Source organism: Myotis lucifugus, unplaced genomic scaffold, assembly GCF_000147115.1.
Source record: "Myotis lucifugus unplaced genomic scaffold, Myoluc2.0 scaffold_95, whole genome shotgun sequence".
NCBI lineage: Eukaryota > Metazoa > Chordata > Mammalia > Chiroptera > Vespertilionidae > Myotis > Myotis lucifugus.
This window is the reverse complement of record NW_005871143.1, coordinates 4,175,628-4,197,830: the sequence shown is the minus strand read 5'-3', so window position 1 is coordinate 4,197,830 and position 22,203 is coordinate 4,175,628. Positions and strand designations below refer to the sequence as shown.

Sequence of the window (22,203 nt, the reverse complement as noted above, 5' to 3'; positions counted from 1 at the left end):
GTGGTTATACTTTATGAATAAGTATATACATTAAAATATCTATTATTTGTAAAAAACCTCAGCAGTGTATCTGACATGCTGGAAGTTCACCAACTCACCAGGGCACCTGTCTCTCCCTGCTTCCCCTACAGCGGACGGTCTTTCCCTGCGAACTCGTCATTGTTTCCCTGAGTGGGTTTTTAGAGTGTATCCTTATCTACATATACATGCGTATCTATCCTCTACTCTTAAATTCCAAATTAGCTTTCTTAGCTTTTTCATTTACCCTTCCATTCCTGTAAAGAGCCTTCCTTTTACATGTGAGATGGCTACAAGCTGTTGTTATAATAATTTGTGTGGATATAATATATACCTGAGAGGAAAGCGTATGACATTTAATGTATGAAAATAAATGTAATTCTTCTTCAGCTCGGCTTCTCTACTGTAGAGACCTGCTTTAGAAGCTCAGCAGATCACAGGATCCTGGAGTGTCGGGAAGAGGCGTACAGCCTGGCTTATTAGAAGAGATACTCCTTTGATCATTCATATCACAAGTCTTAGAGCTAATGTACTATGTTCCTCAGTGAATAAGGCCATCTTTTTTCCATGGAAGAAATAATTTGCATGTCATACATTTATACACCTGTGGTACCCACTTAAAATATCCCGAAAGCTGGCTACTCACAGCTACCCCCCTCCACACATGCACACACAGTTATGTTTCCTGTATAACTAAAGTTCTCACACTTGAAAAACTGGCCAATTTGTGCTTCTTGCCAATGTTACATTATCCTATTACCTTGTCCCTGCACCTGCTCTGTACAAACACAATTGTGATTCTGTCCTAATGGCCAATTATCGTTAGCAGATCAAGAGCTTTTGTTAAACGGCTCTCCACACTGTAGATACGATCCTAGCCCTGAAAGGATAGCATCATGAGTATCAATTGCAGTCTGTTTTCCAGAGTGAAAGGGCAGGAATCCGCCAATATAGATGGTAGATAAGAACCAGCGCGTCCTATTTTTGTCCCTGTTCTCTACCAACAGCGGCTCTGCTCTGCATGGCAGTCAGGTCTGTGCCCTGTGCCTGTGGTCTGGTAGCCTTTCTGGGTGGTATTTCATGATGCATATGCTTCTGTGCTAACATAGTTCTGTGGGTCCCCTGAAGGAAAGCTGCCGCACCGCTCTCTGTGTGTCAGGGGGACACGGTGAAGGAAAGGTGTGCTTTGCTGTTAAACATATTTTGGCTCAGATTTCTAGTTGATGAAATGCTAATTGTGTAACCTGGGAAATTTATTTAATCTTATTGAGCTTCTGTTTCCTGAAGCATAAAATGGAAAGAATAGTTCCATTGTATGGAGTTGGTGTGATGACTACATATAACAAATACATACACGTACGCATGCACTTTTGCCGTTGTTGTGTCAGTCTTGACAGACTAGGTTAATATTTAGTAAAATCAACTCCAAAATTTTAGGAATTTAAAGCAACACAAAGTTCCTTTCTATACTTCATGGCCCTTGTGAGTCAGCAGTTGAGCTGGATTCAATCCAGACTCCAAAGAGAAGCAGCAGCCACTATCTTCACCTTCAACTCCTCACTAAGCTCAGAGCTCCATCTACCCTCAAGGGGATCTAGATGTACAAACTGCAGTCCTACCATGGACTTGAACATAGCAAATCAGAAATATGTGGAGTATTCATGTTTGCAATATTTGTCTTTCAAAAACAAAATCAGCCCTAGCTGGTTTGGCTCAGTGGACAGAGTGTCAGCCTGAGGACTAACAGGTCCCAGATTCAATTCCCGTCAAGGGCATGTTCCTGGTGGGGGCAAGTATGGGAGGCAACCAATCAATGTGTCTCTCTCACATCAATGTTTCTCTCTCTGTCTCTCTGTCCCCCTTCCACTCTCCAATTCTCAATGGGAAAATATCCTCAGGTGAGGATTAACAACAACGACAAAAAAAATCATATTGCAGTCAGTTCTCTGAATCTTAATTTTCTCATTAACAATACATTGTAGAAATTTTTCTAAGCCAATGTGTTTACCTGGAACTAATTATTTTTAGTGGCATCATGCTATAAATATACCATAATTTATGCAGTCATTTCTTTATTGGTGGACTTTGCTTTATTGCTATATAATCACACTTAACATCTTTTTGTTCTGATGCTTTTATTTCTATAAGATAAATATCCTGAAGTGTCTAAATCTACCCAAATTGACCTGTTTTTTAAAAAGAAAATATATGGCTATGTTTATGAGGCTATTAATCTCCTTTTAAATGGAATTATATAATGTGGAGCAAAATGTAAAGAAACTACGTCAGCCCTAGCTGATTTGGCTCAGTGGATATAGCGTTGGCCAGTGGACTGAAGGGTCCTGGGTTTGATTCCAGATCAGGGCACATGCTGGGATGGCAGGCTCCATCCCCAGTAGGGGGTGTGCAGGAGGCAGCTGATCAATGATTCTCTCTCATCATTGATGTTTCTCTCTCTCTCCCTCTCCCTTCCTGGTTGAAATCAATAAAAATATTTTTTTAAGAAAAGAAACTACTTCAGAACAACACACTTCTCACTTAGAATCTCTAACAGTTCTCGGCCTCTATCTAATCTGTCCTCTGCTTTTCCCAGGACATGATCATATAGGGACATATGAGCAGAAATGCCTGAGCCTCCCTTGGATGTAGGTGATGTGGGCCTTAACGATGCCTGACATAACAAGACCTTGCAGAAATTTCCTACCAGACCCGATCTTCCTTCCACTGCAGCCACAAAATTACATTCATTCTGACAGCATGGCCTGCGATGGACAAGGTCCTCTCATTTGAACTTAAGAACTAGACCACTTTACTGCTCTTCCTATCCACGCAGGAAGAGAAAGAAAGATTCCAGAATAGCACCGCAATCAAGAAGTTACAGGAGTTGACTCCTGACAGTGTTCCCTCAATCACCTTTCAAACCACCTGTTTGTCTAAATGCTTCCCATCTTCCCTTCTCATCAGGTTGCCATCTCCTAAGTGTTTGCAGAACAATTTGCACAGAACAATCCCTTACTAAGCATAATTATCACAAGCATAGAAGTAAAATTGCTTTCTACTTAAAGATTTTTTTGGGGAAAGCAAACCCTTAGCAAAACACACACACACACACACACACACACACACACATTGCTGAGATCATTTAGATTCTCAACTATATTTTTAATAACTCAAAATCTAAAAATAGAGATATGAAATTGTTTCCTCAAACCCACTGCCTATGACCTCTCCCTGGCTCTCATACTCAGACCCCAAATCTGCCAGGTTGGATTAAATGAAGTCCAAAAAAAAACTTTTGCAAGAGGCTCCAAACATTTTAAAGGAAAATACGGTAGTAGAAAGCCTTTCTTTTAGGATAATAAAACTTGCCAATTGTGCAGCTGCTTTTTAATGTTTATTTATAGGAATAATATTAAAAATATTTAATAACTAGACTTTCAAGAGTCAGAAAGGATGCTGGAGCAGACGCCAGCCATAAACCATCTATGCAGCTGGACCAGTGCACAAGGACTGCACATGGGCTCCCCTTACACATCCCTGAATTGCCTCAAGAATCCTCCCTGGCCTCCCACAGCAAGCTCTGCTCATGTCTCCTTTGTCGGAATGTAAATGCAAAACACTAAATAGTAAAAAAAAAAAAAAAAAAAAAAAAAAAAAAAAAAAAAAAAAGCCTGAAGCTGTATCCCCCTCTTAATGACAGTCTACCTTCCATTCCATTCCATACTTCCATTCCAGCATCTGTAAAAACAAAAACAATAAAAAAAAAAAAACACCACAGACACAGCATACACACATGTAGCAGCAGTGTGGCCCAATTCTGTGTTTGTGAACCATTTGAAAGTAACTTAAAACCCTGTACTTTATAGATGAGCTTACAGTTCTGGCTTTAACATATACATTTAGATCAAATGTAGAGAAAAATAGATATTATTCTTATACTAAAATATAACATGTTCGCATTTAGGGTATACATTAGTGTTTTAGGGCTGCTATAATAAATAACCACAAATATAGTGGTTTAGAACAGACATTTATTCTCTCCCAGTCCTGGAAGAAAGAAGTCCAAATTTAAGGTGTCAGCAGGACCAAGATCCTTCCAGAGGCTTTTGGGGAGAGATGCCACCCCTTGCCTTCTTCCAGCTCCTGGTGAAGAGCATTTCTGCTTGTCTATGCCCCAGCCTACTTCAACTGCTCCGCAGTCGTTAGGCTTATAGGAAGTCAAAATCAAAGTTAAGGGTAGAAATTTGGAAACTCTCACATAGTGCTTTAACTCTTATGACAAAGATAGAGTTGGCATTCCTGTGACTGCATCGCTCCAGTCTCCGCCTCCATGATCGCCCTCCCCGCTCCTCTCCTGTCTGTCTTCTCCTCTCTGGCTCTGTGTCTCTCCTATGAGTGTCTTTCGTCAGGACACTTGTCATTGGACTTAGGGCCCACCCGGACAGTCACGGTGCTTGCCTCATCAGAAGATCCTTCATCACAACTGCAAAGAACCTTTCCCCAAATAAAGTCATATGCACATGTTCCAGGGATTTGACATGGAGGAAGTGGGGAACCATTCAACCCTCTACAGGGAGGATAGGAACCAGAAAAGAGACAGAAGCAGGAAGGAAATTTAATAGATAGCTTGAGTTTAAATTTTAAAAATATATATATTGGGGAAGAAAAGATATTTTCTAAATATTTTCTTACATCAAATATGTGCAGTGATATTTATTTAAGTACACCCCTTTAAGTGGTTCCACTGCTTTGCCTTATATTGACATTAGTATTTTGTATTTCTTCTCTATCACAAGAGTTAAAGCACTATGTGAGAGTTTCCAAATATCTACCCTTAACTTTGATTTTGACTTCCTATAAGCCTAACCACTGCAGAGCAGTTAAAGTAGGGCGAGGCGTAGACAAGCAGAAAGCACAGCCAAATCTTAGTCCCACATACCGCTTCTCACATTCAGACTTGGGGGGTTTCAAGATCTGCAGTCGCCTTCCCATCATCATAATGGTAGTGGCCCCTGGAAAGCCCAGTTTTCAGTCACTGATTTGCTGGGTGTAACAGCCCTACCAGGCTAATGACCAGCCTTGACCATTCCCTACCCTGAGCTCCTTCTAGCCTAAGAGCTTGTATCCTCCCCACTCAGCCACCACCGCCAGCACCACCCCTCTGCTCCCACCTGCTTCAGATCAACTTCCCCAGTGAAGCCCTCCTCACCACTCCACCTCTTCCATGTCATCACTGAGAACTCCCTTTACCCTGGGCTCCCATTCAGCTATTAAAGGCGCATTTCTCCATGGCTACTCCTGGTTACAAATTTGCACCCATGCTTTCAGCTGGGTGTGTTTGGTTATTCTTCTGTGTCCTTTCATTGAGTGGATCCTCTCTTTTATTATATTTTAGGTTCTATGAGATCAGGGGTCCTATTCGTTATTTACATCAGAACCAAAGTGTGCATTCCACTGGAAGTCATGTAATACTATGATTGCTCTGGCTGCCAGGGGTACTTCTCAGCCCTGATGTGCCTCTAAACCACCTGATGGTCTTAGTAAAATGTAGGTTCCAGAGTAGAGCTTGAAATGCTGCGTTTCTCCCAGGATCCAGGATCTTGCTAAGACCTAGCAAGTTGGCATAGCAAGGTCTTAGCACCCCAGTAAGTTTCAAGGAGGGGTCCTACAAGTTAAGTGTATCCTAAAGAAAAGATGGGAATGAGATTGCCAGGCAGCTAAGGGGCCTCTCTCCCATTCAGGTCATCTGGGTAAAAACCCCATGCAAGCTACATAGGCCCTATGTTGAGAACCCTGTTATAAGTGATAGAATATTTTGGACTGTCCTTCCTTTCAATATTTCCCTACCTTTCTAAAAGTTGAAAAAAAAAGAATCCTACATTTTTTTTCTGAATCATAATGCCAGGATCATAATGAAATATAGTTTTGTCTTATGGGATGAGAAAAACACAGATTGTAAGACATCTCTTGTCATCGAGAGTTATAGGGACGTTATAGTAGTGGTATCAGAAGAAGTCTTCACTGAGGCAATGTTCAGGGTACAGAGCAGGGTCAAGAAGAAAAAAATGCCAGATTTGTGTGCACATCTGCCCCACTGCCTGCACAGGGTCAGAGGAAAGGTGGTGCTGGAAGCCGCCAGACTCAGCCACCATCTTGCAGACTGCTGCCAGCACTAGGGCACACGCCTCCCATCGGGTCCCCTCCCCATCCACCGTCTGTTGTAGCAATGGGAGAGAACACTGCTCAGCTTCTGACACTGAAATCCATGCATCTTTAAGAGTGGCATGTCAAACAGAACTTTCAGCGACAATGGAAATGTTCTGCCACTTCTAGAGCACATGTGACTATGGGCACTTGAGCCATGGCTAGTCCAACTGGAAAACTGAAATTTAACTTAATTGTAATTAATTTAAGTGCAAATAGCTACATGTGGCTAGTAAATATTATATTGGACACACAGTTACAGAGTTAGAAGCTGTAGACTCAGGGAAGACAGTTTAGGAAGATGGATCACCTAACAAGGGAATCGCCCTCTGAAGGTACACCTTACTTTGTTTGTTTGTTTAATTATTTATTTTTAATCCTCACCTGAGGATATGCTTATAGAGAGTTGAGAGAGAGAGAGAGAGAGAGAGAGAGAGGAACCTTAATGTGAGAGAAACATCCATCGGTTGCCTCCATTACACGCTCCAATGGGGATCAAACAAACAACTAGGTATGTGACCTGACTGGGAATCTAGCCCACAACCTTTTGGGTAGATTTTAGTGCTTTTACATACTTAGCATGAATAAAAAGCCCCCCACAATTGTGGGCCATCTCCTTTAACATTTGAGCCTCAGCTGCTGCTTGTGTCAGAGTTCTTTATGCTACAATGCCATTTGGCCATTTAAGTCAGAGACCTCCAGAGGCCTTAGGTCTGGTTTAGTATCTGGTGAGTGAATAAAAAATTACTGCAGGCTCAGGTGTTTTAATAAAACCCTACGGGGTTTATGCAGGCCCAGTATTCTGACCTGTGGGGCAGAGAGTAAGGCATGTAATTTTAAAAACTCATTTAAGAAAAGATGTAATGAAGAAGTAAGTTAAGAGGAAACACAGCTTGGGGAAGAGACCTGAGGATTAGAAAAAGAGAATAATAAGTGTTTGCCTATGACACAATGCAATAAATTCCCTCGTAACAAATGGGTCCCTTGCTAATAAGCCTATTAATTAGCCAGGGACCGACTGACATGAATCTGACATGAGCAGATACAGCGAGATTTACCTGTGGCTGGTTTGGCTGGTAATCCAGGCAAGAAGGGAGGGGCCCTGAGAGGCACCGGGAGAGACTTGGTCGTGATCTAATTAAAGAGAGCACAAGTCCAACACTTGACTCTCACTTCAGTCCCTGACATGTCCTTTAGAGCAGGCTATGGTGGCTGGACACCTGATGTTCCTAACTACAGTGTGGAAATGAAACTGAATGTGATGATTTCAGCAGAACGTTTTGCAGTTGAGAAGTACCATAAATGACAGAATGGTAGAAGTGGAATGATCAAAAGCATATTGTAACACAGAATTTAATATCCTCAGTGGATTGCTGATCTTTTTACCTGTGAGCTGTGCAATAAAGTTAGAATTTGGAGGAAAGACTAGCAGTGGCCTGCCTTCTGTGGAAGTGTCAGTCACAGGGTATTATGAAATTGACTTTGGAGGAGTTTCTGGAAACAACTGGTAGTGATAGCGCATCCTTTAACTGACACTATTTCAGTAGGCCGGAGGAGGGTAGGGGTTGTGGATCTCAGGGAGTGGGAGTGGTGGGAAGACAGAGGCTCAGAGTCAGACACACTTGGCTGCAAACAACTGTTTCCCCATTTATGTTTTGCATCAAGATCACTGGGGAAATACCAGATATCAAGCTATATTACAAAGCCACTTTTCTCAAAGCTGCCTGGTACTGGCACAAGAACAGACATATAGACCAATGGAACAGAACAGAGAACCCAGAAATCGACCTAAGCCAGTATGCTCATTTAATATTTGACAAAGGAGGCAAGAGCATACAATGGAGTCAAGACCGTCTTTTCAATAAATGGTGTTGGGAAAATTGGACAGATACATGCAAAAAAAATGAAACTAGACCACTAACTTACACCATACATAAAAATAAACTGGAAATAGATAAATGACTTAAACGTAAGATGGGAAACCATAAAAGTCTTAGAAGAATCCATAGGCAGTAAAATATCAGACATATGTTGTAGTAATATCTTTACTGATACAGCTCCTAGGACAATGAAAACTAAAGAGAAAATAAACAAATGGGGCTACATTAAAATAAAAAGCTTCTGCACAGCAAAAGAAACCATCAACAAAACAACAAGAAAGCCCACTGCATGAAAGAACATATTTGCCAATGTTATATTTGATAAGGGTCTAATCCCCAAAATTTATAGGGAACTCATACATCTTAACAAAAGTAAGATAAACAATCCAATCAAAAAATGGACAAAGGACCTAAATAGACACTTTTCAAAAGTGGGCATACAGAAGGCCAAGAGACATATGAAAACATTCTCAAAGTCACTAATCATCCAAGAGATGCAAATCAAAATGACAATGAGGTACCATCTCACACCTGTCAGAATGGCTATCATTAACAAATCAACAAACGACAAGTGCTGTTGAGAACGTGGAGAAAAAGGAACCCTCATGCACTGCTGGTGGGAGGAAGACCGTATGGAGTTTCCTCAAAAAATTAAAAATGGAACTGCCATTTGACCCAGTAATCCCACTTCTAGGAATATATCCCAAAAAATCAGAAACACCAATCAGAAAGGATATATGCACCCCTATGTTTATAGCAGCACAATTTACAATAGCCAAGATTTGGAAACAGCCTAAGTGCCCATCAGCAGATGAGGGGATTAAAAAACTGTGGTACATCTACACAATGCAATACTAGGCTGCTGTAAAAAAGAAGGAATTCTTACCATTTGCAATAGCATGGATGGACCTGGAGAGCATTATGCTAAGTGAAATAAGCCAGTTGGAGAAAGATAAATATCACATGATCTCACTCATTTGTAGAATATAATGAACAACATAAGCTGATGAACAAAAATAGATCCAGAGACAAGAGAAGCATTGGACAGACTGTCAAACCTCAGAGGGAAGATGAAGGGGGGGGGGGTGGCAGTGGGAGAAGAGGGAGGGAAGAGATCAACTAAAGGACTAGTATGCATGCATATAAGCATAACCAATGGACACAGACACTAGGGGGGTGAGGGCATGTTCTGGGTGGTGAGAGTGCCAGGGAGAGGTCAATGGTGGAAAAAGGAGACATGTAATACTTTAAAAAAATAAAGAATTCAAGGGAAAAAAAGATCACTGGGGAGCTTGTTAAAGCTACACATCCCTGGCCCCTAAACTGGCCTGCTAAACCAGAATCTGAGGGCTTGAGGCCCCCAAGTCCCTATTCTTAGAATGAGCACCCAAGGTGATTGTGATATGAGGCTTTTCTAAACTTAGTCTCTAAAGGGTGACGTGGGATTCACAATACAAGAGTCAGGATTATTGTACAGACACAGTGTGATTTCTTTTTAAAGTGCAGAGCAAAGAAGCTCTATAACTTGCGGCTGCTATTATTACGGAGCCATTGGTGCCACTGCCTTGCTAAGGCTGTGCACTGTGCTAAAACAGCTGGGGAGTCTTCTGCCAGACTAGCTGGGATTCCAGAGTTGCAAGTTGTTTCTGAGTTTTGATCAAACCTCTTCTGGTCCTTTTTACTCAAAGTTTTAATGACACCGGTGTAAGGACCCTTTCAGTTTGGGGAATGTCTGTTGAGGGTGAAAGCATCAATTATATTGTAACAGGTTGCGGGCTCCACTGAGAGTCCAAGACTGTGGGATGGACCCACCAGAGAAGGGTCATTTGTGAGGCGCTTGCTCTCCAGGGCTCCCGGCGCAGCTAGCTGCCTTCTCTGTGTGGCACCTCCAGCTTTCCTTTGGCTCCGTGAGGCTGGGGGGAAAAGGGGAGGGGGAGGCTGGCGTCTGCCCTGAGCTCCAGAGAGAGTGAAGGTAGCTGCTAAACCAGCGGGCTCCAATCGCTGGGGCTGAGGTTTACTGAGGGGTGGGGCTGCCAGGGGAGGCTGTGGCGCGAGGGGCGGGAGGGACTGAGGAGTATTTCCGGAAACCTTCCTCCAGCCCTGGGGTACGGATTGGCTCCGTCAGCGAGGTCAGCGAGGACAAGACCCTTCCCGCGCCTTCCCCTGACCCGACCCGCCGTGGTCGCTGTAGACACGCGGGTGCAGCGCGGGGCGGGGGCATGCTGGCCTGGCAGTGGGGTGCGAGTGGCAGCGCGCGGGGGCCGGAGCAGCGCCGTGCCCCGGGGCGTACGGGGGCTGGATGGCGGAGCCCACGCGCCTTGCGGAGCCCGGGAGGTTTGCGCTCCGCTCGCCGCGCTGCAGGGAGGGCGCGGTGCCAGGCGCGAGCGCCCAGAGACCCAAAAAGAAAGCTTTTTATTTGCTGAGGATGAAGCCCCTGAAGGAGCCCGCCCCCAACAACAACAACGTGTCCTTTGTGATCCATTGTCAACTAGGCAAGGAGATCAAACACATTTGCAGCAACTGCAGTCGCGGGGAAGACACGCGGGACGGTGAGTGCCTGGGCCCGTCGGGGCGGCGGCGAGCGCGGGAGGCGGGGAGGTGGCTCCGCTGGTCCCCAGTTCTCGGGCGCCACCAGCTCTGCTGCCTGGAGAACTGCGGGGACTTCAGCCCGCTACCCAGGCGTGACACCCGCCCGCCGGGCACTTTGCAGAGTGATGACAGGAGCCAAACCCGGACTGCATCCCCCCAAAGGAGGCGTTTGAAATGGGGGTTTGAAAAGGGGTAAATCTGGGGATTTTCTCTTGGGAAGGTGGGGTTTTAGGTTATTTGTTAAGGGCAACATTATTCGCTTGGAGAAGACGACCGCACCTGCTGTCTTAGCTTTCTGGGCTTCTTAGCTGTTCTTACATCTTTGCGTTATGGCAGGATATAGCGTTTGCTACCGTTGGGCGGTGTTACGGATGTCCGTTCACTTTGGAGAGGTGGTTTGGCCTTGGCTACAGCACCCAGCGCCCTGGGGACTTGTGGAGTTGTTGGATGGTGTCTGTTTGGAGCAAAACATGGCCGTGATTTTTGGAGTGCCGCTGGCCCCTCTTGGAATGGTGCCTAATGTTCGAAATGTGGGAGTGGGGGAGGGGCGTGCAGCGGCTTCTTCCGAGAGGGCGTGAGCGGGCGCGTGCGAGCCAAAGAGCTCCCCCAAATACCGTCTGAAGCGGGGCAGTGGAAGGGTGCCCGGCTGCCAGCGACCGAGGCAGAAGGAGCCAAGAAAGAGGAACAGCTCCGAGCCCAGCAGGCAGAAGCCTCTGCAGCTGTGGGCGCGCCCATGTGGCAGTGCATTTCGCAGGAGCCTCCAGGCGGTTCCGAAGCAGCTCACAGAGCAGTCTCCGACGAGCCACGTAAGGTCTGGGAAAAGTTTTAGGCAGCAGATTTTGCAGGGAAAGAATGAGCTACCGGCCAGCCTGAAGCTCAGTGCCTCGCTTGACACTCGCACCTGCTTGGGCAGACAGAATTTCCTATTACCCAGCGGGTCCTCTTGCTCCCTTTGGAAGAACAAATAATACTTAGGATCCCTCGTGTTCATTGTTGGCCTCTGAAGTGCAGAGTAATGAAGCGACTGTGGCTTGGCTAATAATCTTTTCAAAATTAGCATCCTGCTAGTCACTAGCAGCTAGTGTAATTATACTTTTCTTTGATTAAACTGCCGGAGAGGCTGTGCAGCATGGCACTAGGCATCCAAGAGGAACACTGGGGCCCTGCTGGAGGAAGGCAGGCGTGCACAAAACACACTAATGCTGCTCCTGTTGGTTTAGGGGAGGATATGTTGAGAAGCGCACACTTACTGTGTATGGTCCTTTGGTTATGATATAAGCTAATGACACCTATGGAATATAAATGGGTGAATGAGGTGATGCAAAGCCAGACTTTTACCATATACTGTGATGTAATAGAGCTTGAGATGCAGGCTGGAATATTTATTAAATGAATCCCTCGGCTTTCTGAATTGCTTCTCAAATGGGCTGCTTTCACAACCTTGGGATTTCATTTAAGTTAGAGTTTCTAAATGTGGCTACCACAAGGAAGGGTCTATGTCTACACTCAAGGATGTGTGTTGACATGTGTAATTACGAACATGATCAGTGGTGAACATTGTGGTATACACTGCTGATGGAGACAGGCATGTTCTAGCCTACAGCACACATTCCTGCTTGCGTCCTCTCTACAGTCTCAGACACTCCAGAACATACCTATGGATGTTCACATATCATCTGATATGACTCAACTATTTAATTTCAAAGGATTCTTAGGTGAGAGACCTCACGTTGTAGTGACTAATGTTTTGCCTAATTCCACACTGGGATCCCTGCCTTCCTAATGGGTGGTATGCTCATTTAGTCCCTGAAGTAGAATGAGGTCAGGAGTTTAACCCTTCTGCTTTTACTGCCAGAGCCCAAAGCAGCACTGTCCCCTGTAAAAGGAAAGGGAGTTCAAATAAATGTCATTTTCTGCAAGGATTGACCGTGCATGATTTTTTGTCATGAGTGGATGTTCTGTTAGATAAGTTCTCTAGAAGCTATTTTCTATTCTTTTTTTAGATATGTTTATTCCAAGCTCCTATTAGCAACAGTTTTTTATGCAACGTCATAAAAACTCATTTATTATGTTTATGTAACAACAATAAGTAACACTTAGTTGCTTTTCATTTTTATTTCATTTATTGCACAGATCAATCCTATGAGCGAGACAATCTTTTAATTTCCATTTCACAGAGAAGTAAACTGAGGCTCAGAGAGACTTCATTCATAAGTTATATGTGTGGTAAATGAGAAGGCGGGCTGTAAATTCGCATTTGTCTGGCTTCAACACCATGCTCTTTTACAGTATACAACAAATTGTGACCATTTCTCTTTAAGTTATAAGAATGTTTTAAAATCTTTTCTTTGGTCTCAACTCCATCACCCCACTTCCTTCCCCCGTATTTTATTGCTTCTTCAAAAATCAGCCAAACATACACTGTAGAAGCTATTTTCAATCTGAGTCATCTGTTCTGTATGTCAGGAGAGTCCACTATTTTAAAGGGAATGTGTGGTAAAGGGTACAATAATGCAAACAGGTTTGGTGGGGCCCCATAGAAGAGTATGTTCCTTGTGGTGGCATACCTACTTTGTGTCCAGCACCATCGATATGTTTGGTTCCTCATTTAGCACCAAACAGGCCATTGAGTGGCAACCAGTGAAAATGCTGGTCCAGCATCAAAGACCTCACTTGAAATTTTACATAGCTAAAATTTTACAGTTTCTCTTATTCTTAATTTCTTTGTATATAAAAATGGCCATTATTTTGAACATACTTAAAACATAGTTTACTAACTTTCAGTTTAAAGACAATCTAGAATTTAAAGTATTTGGCTGATTTGGAATAAACATTAAAAGAAAAAATATTCCCAGATGGTTGAGCGGATATAAAAGGTGAAATTACATTTTTGCAATTGCTGTTTTACTTAGAAGTATTTTTTCAAAGTTCCTCATATCCACTAAATAATATTAAAGATGCTTTGCTGACCTTATTTTAAGTATTTTTTAAACTGTGTGATATAGTTTACAATTAATGGCCAAAGATAGTTTGCATTTACTTTAGCTTTACGGATTTGTTTTAATATTGAAGCCACTTTCAGATGAGAAAGCAAGCTTATGTAGCACTTCAACGCTAAAGGCTACAGAGCAAGCACCGGGTAGAACAAAGATCCACACCCTTGTTTGCCTGTCTTTCAAAGTGAGGTGCTTTCCACCATGCTATCAGGTTGTATTTTTTAAATGACACCTACACTGAATGTAGAAAATCAGGTACTGTGATGTGTGTGTGTTCTATACATGTGTAGGTTTGATAAGCCAGGTTTGTTAGATACAGATTTAGAATGAATTGCAGAATTTCCTAGTACGTTTAATTATTTTTATCTGCTTTACCTAAAAATAAAGAGCTAGCATTAGTAGGAGTAGAGGGAGAGTAATTTTTAACTAAGTATATTAGAAGTTATGTACATTGTAAAGCCAAAAGTAGCTAAATCATCACTAAACATGCTGGAAGTCAAGAGAGAATATGATTTAATTTACAAATAGTTAAAAATCAAATTTAGGGAGAAATCTGTTCTAAAAAGCCAGGTATCCTATGCTAGTATAATAAAAGGCTAATATGCCAATTAACCGGTGGAACAACCAGTTGCATGACGCACACTGACCACCAAGCGGTAGACGCTCAAAGCAGGAGCTGCCCCGTGGTGGTCAGTGAGCTCTCAAAGCAGGAGCTGCCCCGTGGTGGTCAGTGAGCTCTCACAGGCGGGCACAACAGCAGTGGCAGGACCCTCTCCTGCCTCCACTGCAGCACTAAAGATGTCCGACTGCCAGCTTAGGCCCACTCCCTATAGGAGCCATCAGTTGGACATTCCCTGAGGGCTCCCAGACTGCAAGAGGGCACAGGCCAGGCTGAGGGTCGCCCCCCCTGAGTGCATGAATTTCGTGCACCTGTCCTCTAATTTCTGTATATAATTTCATACACATTTTCTATTCTCATTTGAAATCCTTTTGAGCTTATTAATAGTGAGAAATTGTCATAGGAATTATAACATCATTAATAATTACATTTTAAGATATAATTTAAAATAAGTAAAACAGTTTTTAGAAATATTTTGAAGCCTGTTTTATAGCAGTATACTTAAAAAGTAGTAATTAATCATAAATAAATTCAGAAACAAGATGTATTTATTGCAGCTACTACTCAGTGCTTTTTAAAAAATTTTTTAAAAATATATTTTTATTGATTTCAAAGAAGAAGGGAGAGGGAGAGAGAGATAGAAACATCAATGATGAGAGTAATTGATTGTCTGCCTCATGCATGCCCCTTACTTGGGATTGAACCTGCTACCCAGGCATATGTCCTGACTGGGAATAGAACAGGGACCTTCTGGTTCATAGGTCAATGCTCAGGTGCTCAACCATTGAGCCACGCAGGCTGGGCCTCAGTGCTGTTTTACATGTAATTTGTCAATATTTCAGGGTTGTCTTCATTTCACTAAATATAATTTCTAGCTTTAAATATTTATATACAGATGTATTAATTTATTGATCCACTAGCTGCATTTCAAAATTTTGTTTTAGGGATATAACTATTTAACAAGTTTTCTAATGTATTCCAATACGAATTTTTGGAATGACAATGTATCATAATACTTCTCTGTTACTCTGACTGTAGGGTTTATCAACAAGACAGCCTTTTAGAAGAGAATGCCTTATGAGTTTTTGTGGGTGAGACCCCTCATTTTGCAGATGAGGTGCATAAAGATTAGGTGAGCAATCCAAATTCCAACCACCATGGGTGTCAGAGCTGCTCACAGAACCTGTCCCCCATGGAGGCTCAGAGCTGGATCCTGGAACCTTGCTGCCTATTTTCAAATACGTAATGGCTCATCCACCTCCTAGCTGGGTGACTTTAGGATACCACAGCATTATTTACTGCATGGAGTTGTGAGGATTAAATGAGGTAATTGGTACAAAGCACTTAGCCTGGCAAAAGAAAGTGCTGGAGAAATATTAGCTGTGATTACTATCATTTGTATTGTTACCGCCAAGTCCAATTTTGTGTCGAGTGTTTTCCTCCTGCTATTATTCTGCCCTGCTTGGCCTCTTCGGTAATTAAAGGTCCTTGGATTGGGTCCAGGTGAAAGCACCTAATTCTACTCTGCATTTAACAGGTAAACATTTATTTCTAATAAGGCAAGTGAAGTAGAAGTGAGACTGGGGAAGGGCCTCTTCAACATTGCACATGTCAAGCTATTTTTTTGAAGTTTTAACAATCATGACCAGGATGTTCTAGGTAAAAAGTACTCATATATATCTATATTTACAATGACTAAGCATTTTTTGTCAGTTGAGTAGAAATGAAAAAAAATAGGTAAGGTAAGATACTTGCAAGGAAGAGGAAAGATTAATAGCTGAAGGAAGTAGTTACTGGAGAATTTTGTCTGCATGGGTCCGAGGGATATGACTCAGAATCAGAGTGACAGGTATGGAGGACTTGGCCGGAGGCAAAGGACACAGGCAGGGAACTGCTTTCTTAAAATCAGGAAAGCCTGGGCAAAGCTCTAACTTGGGCAGAGTATGGAACCCTGAAAAGAAAGACCCTTGCTCAGATAGTAGGGAAGAAAAGTGAAGAAGGGGTGTAAAGAAGGCAGGTACAGGGCAGGGAGAGTCTAATGAAGTTGTGCTCTTACAGTTTTATTAAAGGATTGTGTACTCAAACAGCCAGCTGTTGATTCTCTTACATTAGTTTGTAAAATTGGCAGCTTATGTATGCAGAGCCCTCTCAGCTTAAGGGAAAATAGCAAAAGGTACAACAACCAGTTATTGCTTTTGAAGAGTTTAGATTTTAGTGAGAGTAGCAGGAAAGTGAACTGCTACATTATTGGAGGAAGCCATCATGGTATGAGTAAGGCAGGAGGGCTTCGCAGAGGAGGTGATATTTGGACTGGAACCTAATAGAGGAGTTTTCTCAGATAACAAGGGGAGGGCATTTCAGTAAGGAAAAAACTGTACACAGACCATTTAAACTGTAAAAGAGCATGTGTTGGGGAGAAAGTAGGTAAGTTCAGCAGGTGGAATGTGGGGGGAAATGACATGAGTTAGTCTGGAAACATGTTGGGGCAAATTATCATTTTCCCCAGCAGTATATTTGTGAAGCATTTTTTATGTGCCATGTTAAACATTGGAAATATAAATATCACTAAGACAGTGTGGTCTTTGCTCTCAAAGACCTTATACTGTAGTACAGGGAGGTAGACAGGTAGACAAATATATGCACAGAATTTTTAAGTGTTTGAGAAAGGAAAGTGTTGTTTTAGAGACAGAAAGTAGAGAGAGTGGTTGGTACCACCTTGGGCAAGAGAGAGGTCAAGAAATTCCTGACACAATTTATGAAAGAATTCAGATTTCATCCAGTGAGCACCGACGGTGGCCCAGGGGTTTTTAAGCAGAGGTGGAGTGATCACATTACCTTAATAAAACCAACAACTATTATTATGGAAAGTTTACACATATACAACAGTAGACAGAACACAGTAATGAACCCCATGGACTCATCACCCACATTCTCCCCACTCCTGTATGAGGATGAAGTAAATTTGAGTGGGATTTTATGATGGTGTTGCTGGCAGTGCTAGGCAGGGACCAGACAAGAGAAAGGGCCCGGAAGCCATGAGCACTTATAGCTCAAGAAAGCCTGTTTCAAGACCGTGAGCAGTAAGTGTCAAAAAAAAAAACCCAAAACACACCAGGATTCTTTTCTTCTGTTACAGACACATAAAGAGGCCCAGTAACACTTTCAAGCACCAGCAATTCAAAGCCAGTTTGCCTTATTAATTTTGACCTCATATGTAATTTTACTAGTTGTTTTCCCTTCCATTCTTATATCTTTCCGACACTTTATAGACAACATCTGTAAATATTCACTTACTTTAGGAAAAGAAATGTTTAAAATATTTATAAAATCTGTAGTTTAAAATATATCTGTATGTCTAAAGGAGATTAAAGATTAATAGAAAAAATATATACATAAAATGTTATTGGGAAGGGGAGGGATCAATACTGGCATAGCCCCAAACATTCATTTCTGTAGTTTGGGAATTAATATGAACAATAAGAACATTTTAACTTCAGGAGGCATTTAGAGTTTAAAAGTGTCTGAAAGGAGGGGGCAATGTGAGCCAGTTAGGAATCACCTTCAAAGGCTTCAAGGTCAGTGCCAAGTAGGCAGTTGTAATGAAGGCAGTGAGATGAAGGGGAGCCAGATGAAGGCCAGAAAGCCAGGGGTAGGCGAAGGGATGCGATTCCCTTCAGCCCAAAGGTTGATAAGGGGGAATAGGAAAGACCAAAGAGGCCAAAGTTGCAAAGCTCTGGGTCAGAGAACCAGGAGCTAAACAAGAATCCAGGTGTTGGGTTGGGAAAGAAGAAATAAATAGTAGAGATTTTCTGCCTGGGGAACATTCAGCCAGAACATTAGCAGTGAACCACATGAAAGGAATAATGTGCAGGTTGTTCTTACAGTTGTACTCTTTCTATGCCCAAGGCCAGAAGAAAGGTAGAACATGGTCTTTCGTTTACTCACATAACAAGAATTGATGCCTATAGTGAATTTGATGTGCAAACAGAGAGATAAAGGATGAGTTCCTGCCCTTAGAGAAACTTGCAATCTAGTGAGGACATTGCTATACAGTATTCTCCCCTTATCCATGGTTCAATTACCCCGTCAACCACAGTCTGAAAATATTAAATGGAAAATTCCGGAAACAAACAATTAATAAGTTTTAAATTGTGTGCCATCCTGAGAAGCATGATGAAATCTTGTGTCCTCCTGCCCTATCCCACCCAAGAAGCAAATCATCCCTTTGTCTATTGTCTTTGTACTGTATATGCTATCTGCCTGTTAGCTGTCTCCATCAGATAGGTTATCAGAGGGAGGGAGGGAAGGTGAGAGGACGGGAAAGAGAGAGAAACCACATTCACATAACTTTTATTACAGTATAATGTTATAATTATTCTATTTTATGTTAGTTATTATTCTTAATCTCTTACTGTGCCTAATTTATAAATTAAACTTTATCATAGGTTATGTATGTATAGGAAAAAACAGTATATAGAGTTCAGTGCGATCTGCTGTTTCAGGCATCCACTGGGAGTCTTGGGCCATATTTCCTGTGTATAGAGGGGTAGGTTCAGGATGCTGTGGACTCACAGGTCGGAACTCCATCTCCTTGAGAGAGAAGGCCAGAAGGTCATGTGGGAGGAGATGGCAATTGAGCTAAATTGTGATGGGAGAATAGGATTGTGCTGGAAAAGATGCCTGAGGTAGTCACTTGGGCAAGATGAAGAGCATGTGCAGAGAAAGGTTCAGAGGCCAGAGGAGGGCAGGGTCTTTCTTGTCTCTCCTCTTCACTGCTGCGTTTTCAGTTCCTGGGACAGTGCATAGCTATTAGACATTTTAAAATGTGTTCAACATATGAATATACATGTTAACTTATTAATTATTAATCTATTTAATTAAGATGTATCCATTTATTAAAGTGACTACAGGAGAGTGATTTGATATGACTGGATAGAGCATATAAGATGGGGAATAATAAAAGGGAGCCCAAAGAATAGGTAGAGGTCAACCATGAAAGGCTTTTGATACCATGCTGAGGAGTTGGGTCTTGCTCTATGATGGAATACAAGATTCTCTGGAGGATTTTTTAAGTAGCTTTAAAATTGTTTTCTATTTATTGTTTTTGTTTTTAATTTCAGTTTTGTTGAGGCATAAATGACAAAAATATTAAGATTTTTAAAATGTACATCATGGTGATTTGATCTATGTATATACATTGTGAAGGGATTCCCCCCATCTAGTTGATTAATGCATCCCTCACCTCTTATCTTTATTTGTATGTATGTATGTATGTATGTATGAATGTATTGGTGAGGACATTTAAGTTCCATTCTCTTAGCAGATTTCAGTTATATAACAGTGTTATCAACTGTAGTCACCATGTTTACAGTAGACCTTATTCATTTGATAGCTGAGCATTTGTACCCTTTTTACCAAACTCTCCCTATTTTCTCTGCCCCCTCACCTCCCATCCCCCAGTCCCTGGCAACCACTTTTCTACTCCCTGTTTCTGTTTGACTTTTGTTTTTTTACATTCTACACATAAGTGATAACATGCAGTATTTGTTTTCCTTTGTCTGGCTAATTTCACTTAGTATAATACCCTCAAGTTTCATCCATGTTGTAGCAAATAGCAGGATTTCTTTCCTTCTTGTGAATGGACCACATCTTCTTGTGTGTACATGCACCACATCTTCTTTATCCATTGATCCAGGGGTGGATGCTTAGATTGTGTCTGTGTCTTGGCTATTGTGAATAATGCTGCAGTGAACAAAGGAGTGCAGATATCTCTTAAGTATCCTGTTTTCATTTCCTTTGGACATATACTAAGAAGGGTGAGGGTTGTTGCATCATATGGTATTTCTATTTTTAATTTTCTGAAGAATCTCTGTCATTTTCCATAGTGGCTGCACCAATTTACATTACAGTGCACAAGGGTTCCCCTTTCCCCACATCCTAACAACACTTGTTATTTCTTGTCTTTTCTTGTCTTCTTGATCTATAATCAATCTAACAGGTGTGAGATGATATCTCATTGTGGCTTTGATTTGCATTTGCTTGATGATTAGTGATGTTGAGCACCTTTTCATGTTGGCCATTTGGATGTCTTATTTGTAAAAATATCTATTTAGTTCCTCCGCCCATTTTTTAATGATGGTTTGTTTTTTACTATTGAGTTGTGTGAGTTCTTTATATATTTTAGATATTAACCCCTTATCATGTATATGATTTGTGAACATTTTCTTCCATTTGGAATGTTGCCTTTTCATTTTGTTGATGAATTTCTTTGGGGTGCAGAAGCTTTTTAGTTTATGTAGTTCCACTTGTTTATTTTTGTTTTTTGTTGCCAAATAAAAAAATACCATTGCTAAGACTTATGTCAAGGAGTTTAACCCCTATGTTTTCTTATAGGAGTTTTAGGACTTAACATTCAACTCTTTAATCCATTTTGAGTTGATTTTTGTGTGTTGTAAGTAGGAATCTAGTTTCATTCTCTTGCATGTGGCTGTCCAGTTTTCCTAACATCATTTATTGAAAAGACTATCCTTTCCCCATTGTTTATTCTTAGCTCCTTTGTCGCAAATTAATTGACCATATATGCAGGGGGTTATTTCTGGGCTGTCTATTCTGTTCCATTGGTCTGTGGGTCTGTGTTTATGCCAGTGTCATATTGTCTTGATTATTGTAGCTTTGTAGTGTAGTTTGAAATCAGGAATTGTGGTTCCCTTCTTTCTCAAGATTACATTGACTATTTAGGGTCTTTTGTGGTTTCATACAAATTTCAGGTGTTTTTTTTTATATATTTCTGTGAAAAATGTCACTAGAGTTTAGTTGCTTTGTTGATATATTATTCATATGCCATACAATTCATCCATTTAAAGTGTACAATTCAGTGACCTTTAGTCTATTCAGAGTTGGGCATCCATCACCATAATCAGTGTTAGAACATTTTCATTATTCCAAAAAGTAGCCCTGTTCCCCTTAGCATGTTCCCTCCAGTTCTCTGATATCTGCTATCCTTAGGTAACCACTAATCCACTTCTTGTTTTTATAGACTTCCTTATTCTAGATATTTCTTATACATAGAATCATGCAATATAGGTCCCCTGCCCGTCTTCTTTCACTTAGCATAAGGTCTTTAAGGTTCACCCATGTTGTAGCATAAATCAGTACTTCATTTCTTCTTATTGCTGGATCATTGTATGGATATGACACATTTTGGTTATTCATTAATCAGTTGATGGACTTTTGGGTTGCTTCCACTTTTGGGCTATTATGAATAATATTTTGGTAGCATTTATGTACAAGTTTTGGTGTGGTTATTTGTTTTCATTTTTCTTGGATGTATACCTAGTAGTAGAAATGCTGGACCATATGGTAACATGTTTAACCATTTGAACTGTCAGATCTTTTCAAACTGGTTTCACCACTACATATTCCCACCAGCAATGAATATATGGGAGTCCCATTTAGCTATATCCTCTCCAATACTTGTTATTACCTATATTTTCTATCATAACCACCCTGGAGGATATTTTTTTTTAAATCTTTATTGTTGAAAGTACTACATATGTCCCCTGCCCATGCTGTCATCTCTGAGCTGTCCTCTAGTTCCTCCTCTCCAGCCACAGTTGGCTGCCTTTGAGATTTGAACCTCCAAGAAAGACTAGTTGTTTTGTGAAAGACTAGTAATTAAATGTGAAAATGATTCTTTAATGACAATTTGGGCAAAAACAACCACCCCAAGCAAACTGTCAACTTATTCAAAAGTGGAAGATTAAATGACTGGCAGAGACTGTATTTGGTTAGAATGAGGAAGCCTTAGGGACCACCGATTCCCTCTACTCACTCTTGGGTCACCTCTATCCTGTGTTCCTCCCACCGCTAAAATGAGTTTACTTCTCTTCCCTGAAGA

General features: G+C 41.5%; 1 protein-coding gene across 1 annotated transcript in view; it reads left to right on the top strand.

The window, feature by feature from the left end:
• The first annotated feature begins 10,189 nt into the window (after positions 1-10,189).
• Positions 10,190-22,203, top strand: part of PHACTR1 (phosphatase and actin regulator 1) — a 227,667-nt gene continuing 215,653 nt past the window's right edge. Inside the window, exon 1 of the mRNA XM_006091776.3 lies at positions 10,190-10,651. Coding sequence (XP_006091838.2) covers positions 10,402-10,651 — 250 coding nt within the window. The 5' untranslated portion in view covers positions 10,190-10,401. The remainder of the gene's footprint in view (positions 10,652-22,203) is intronic.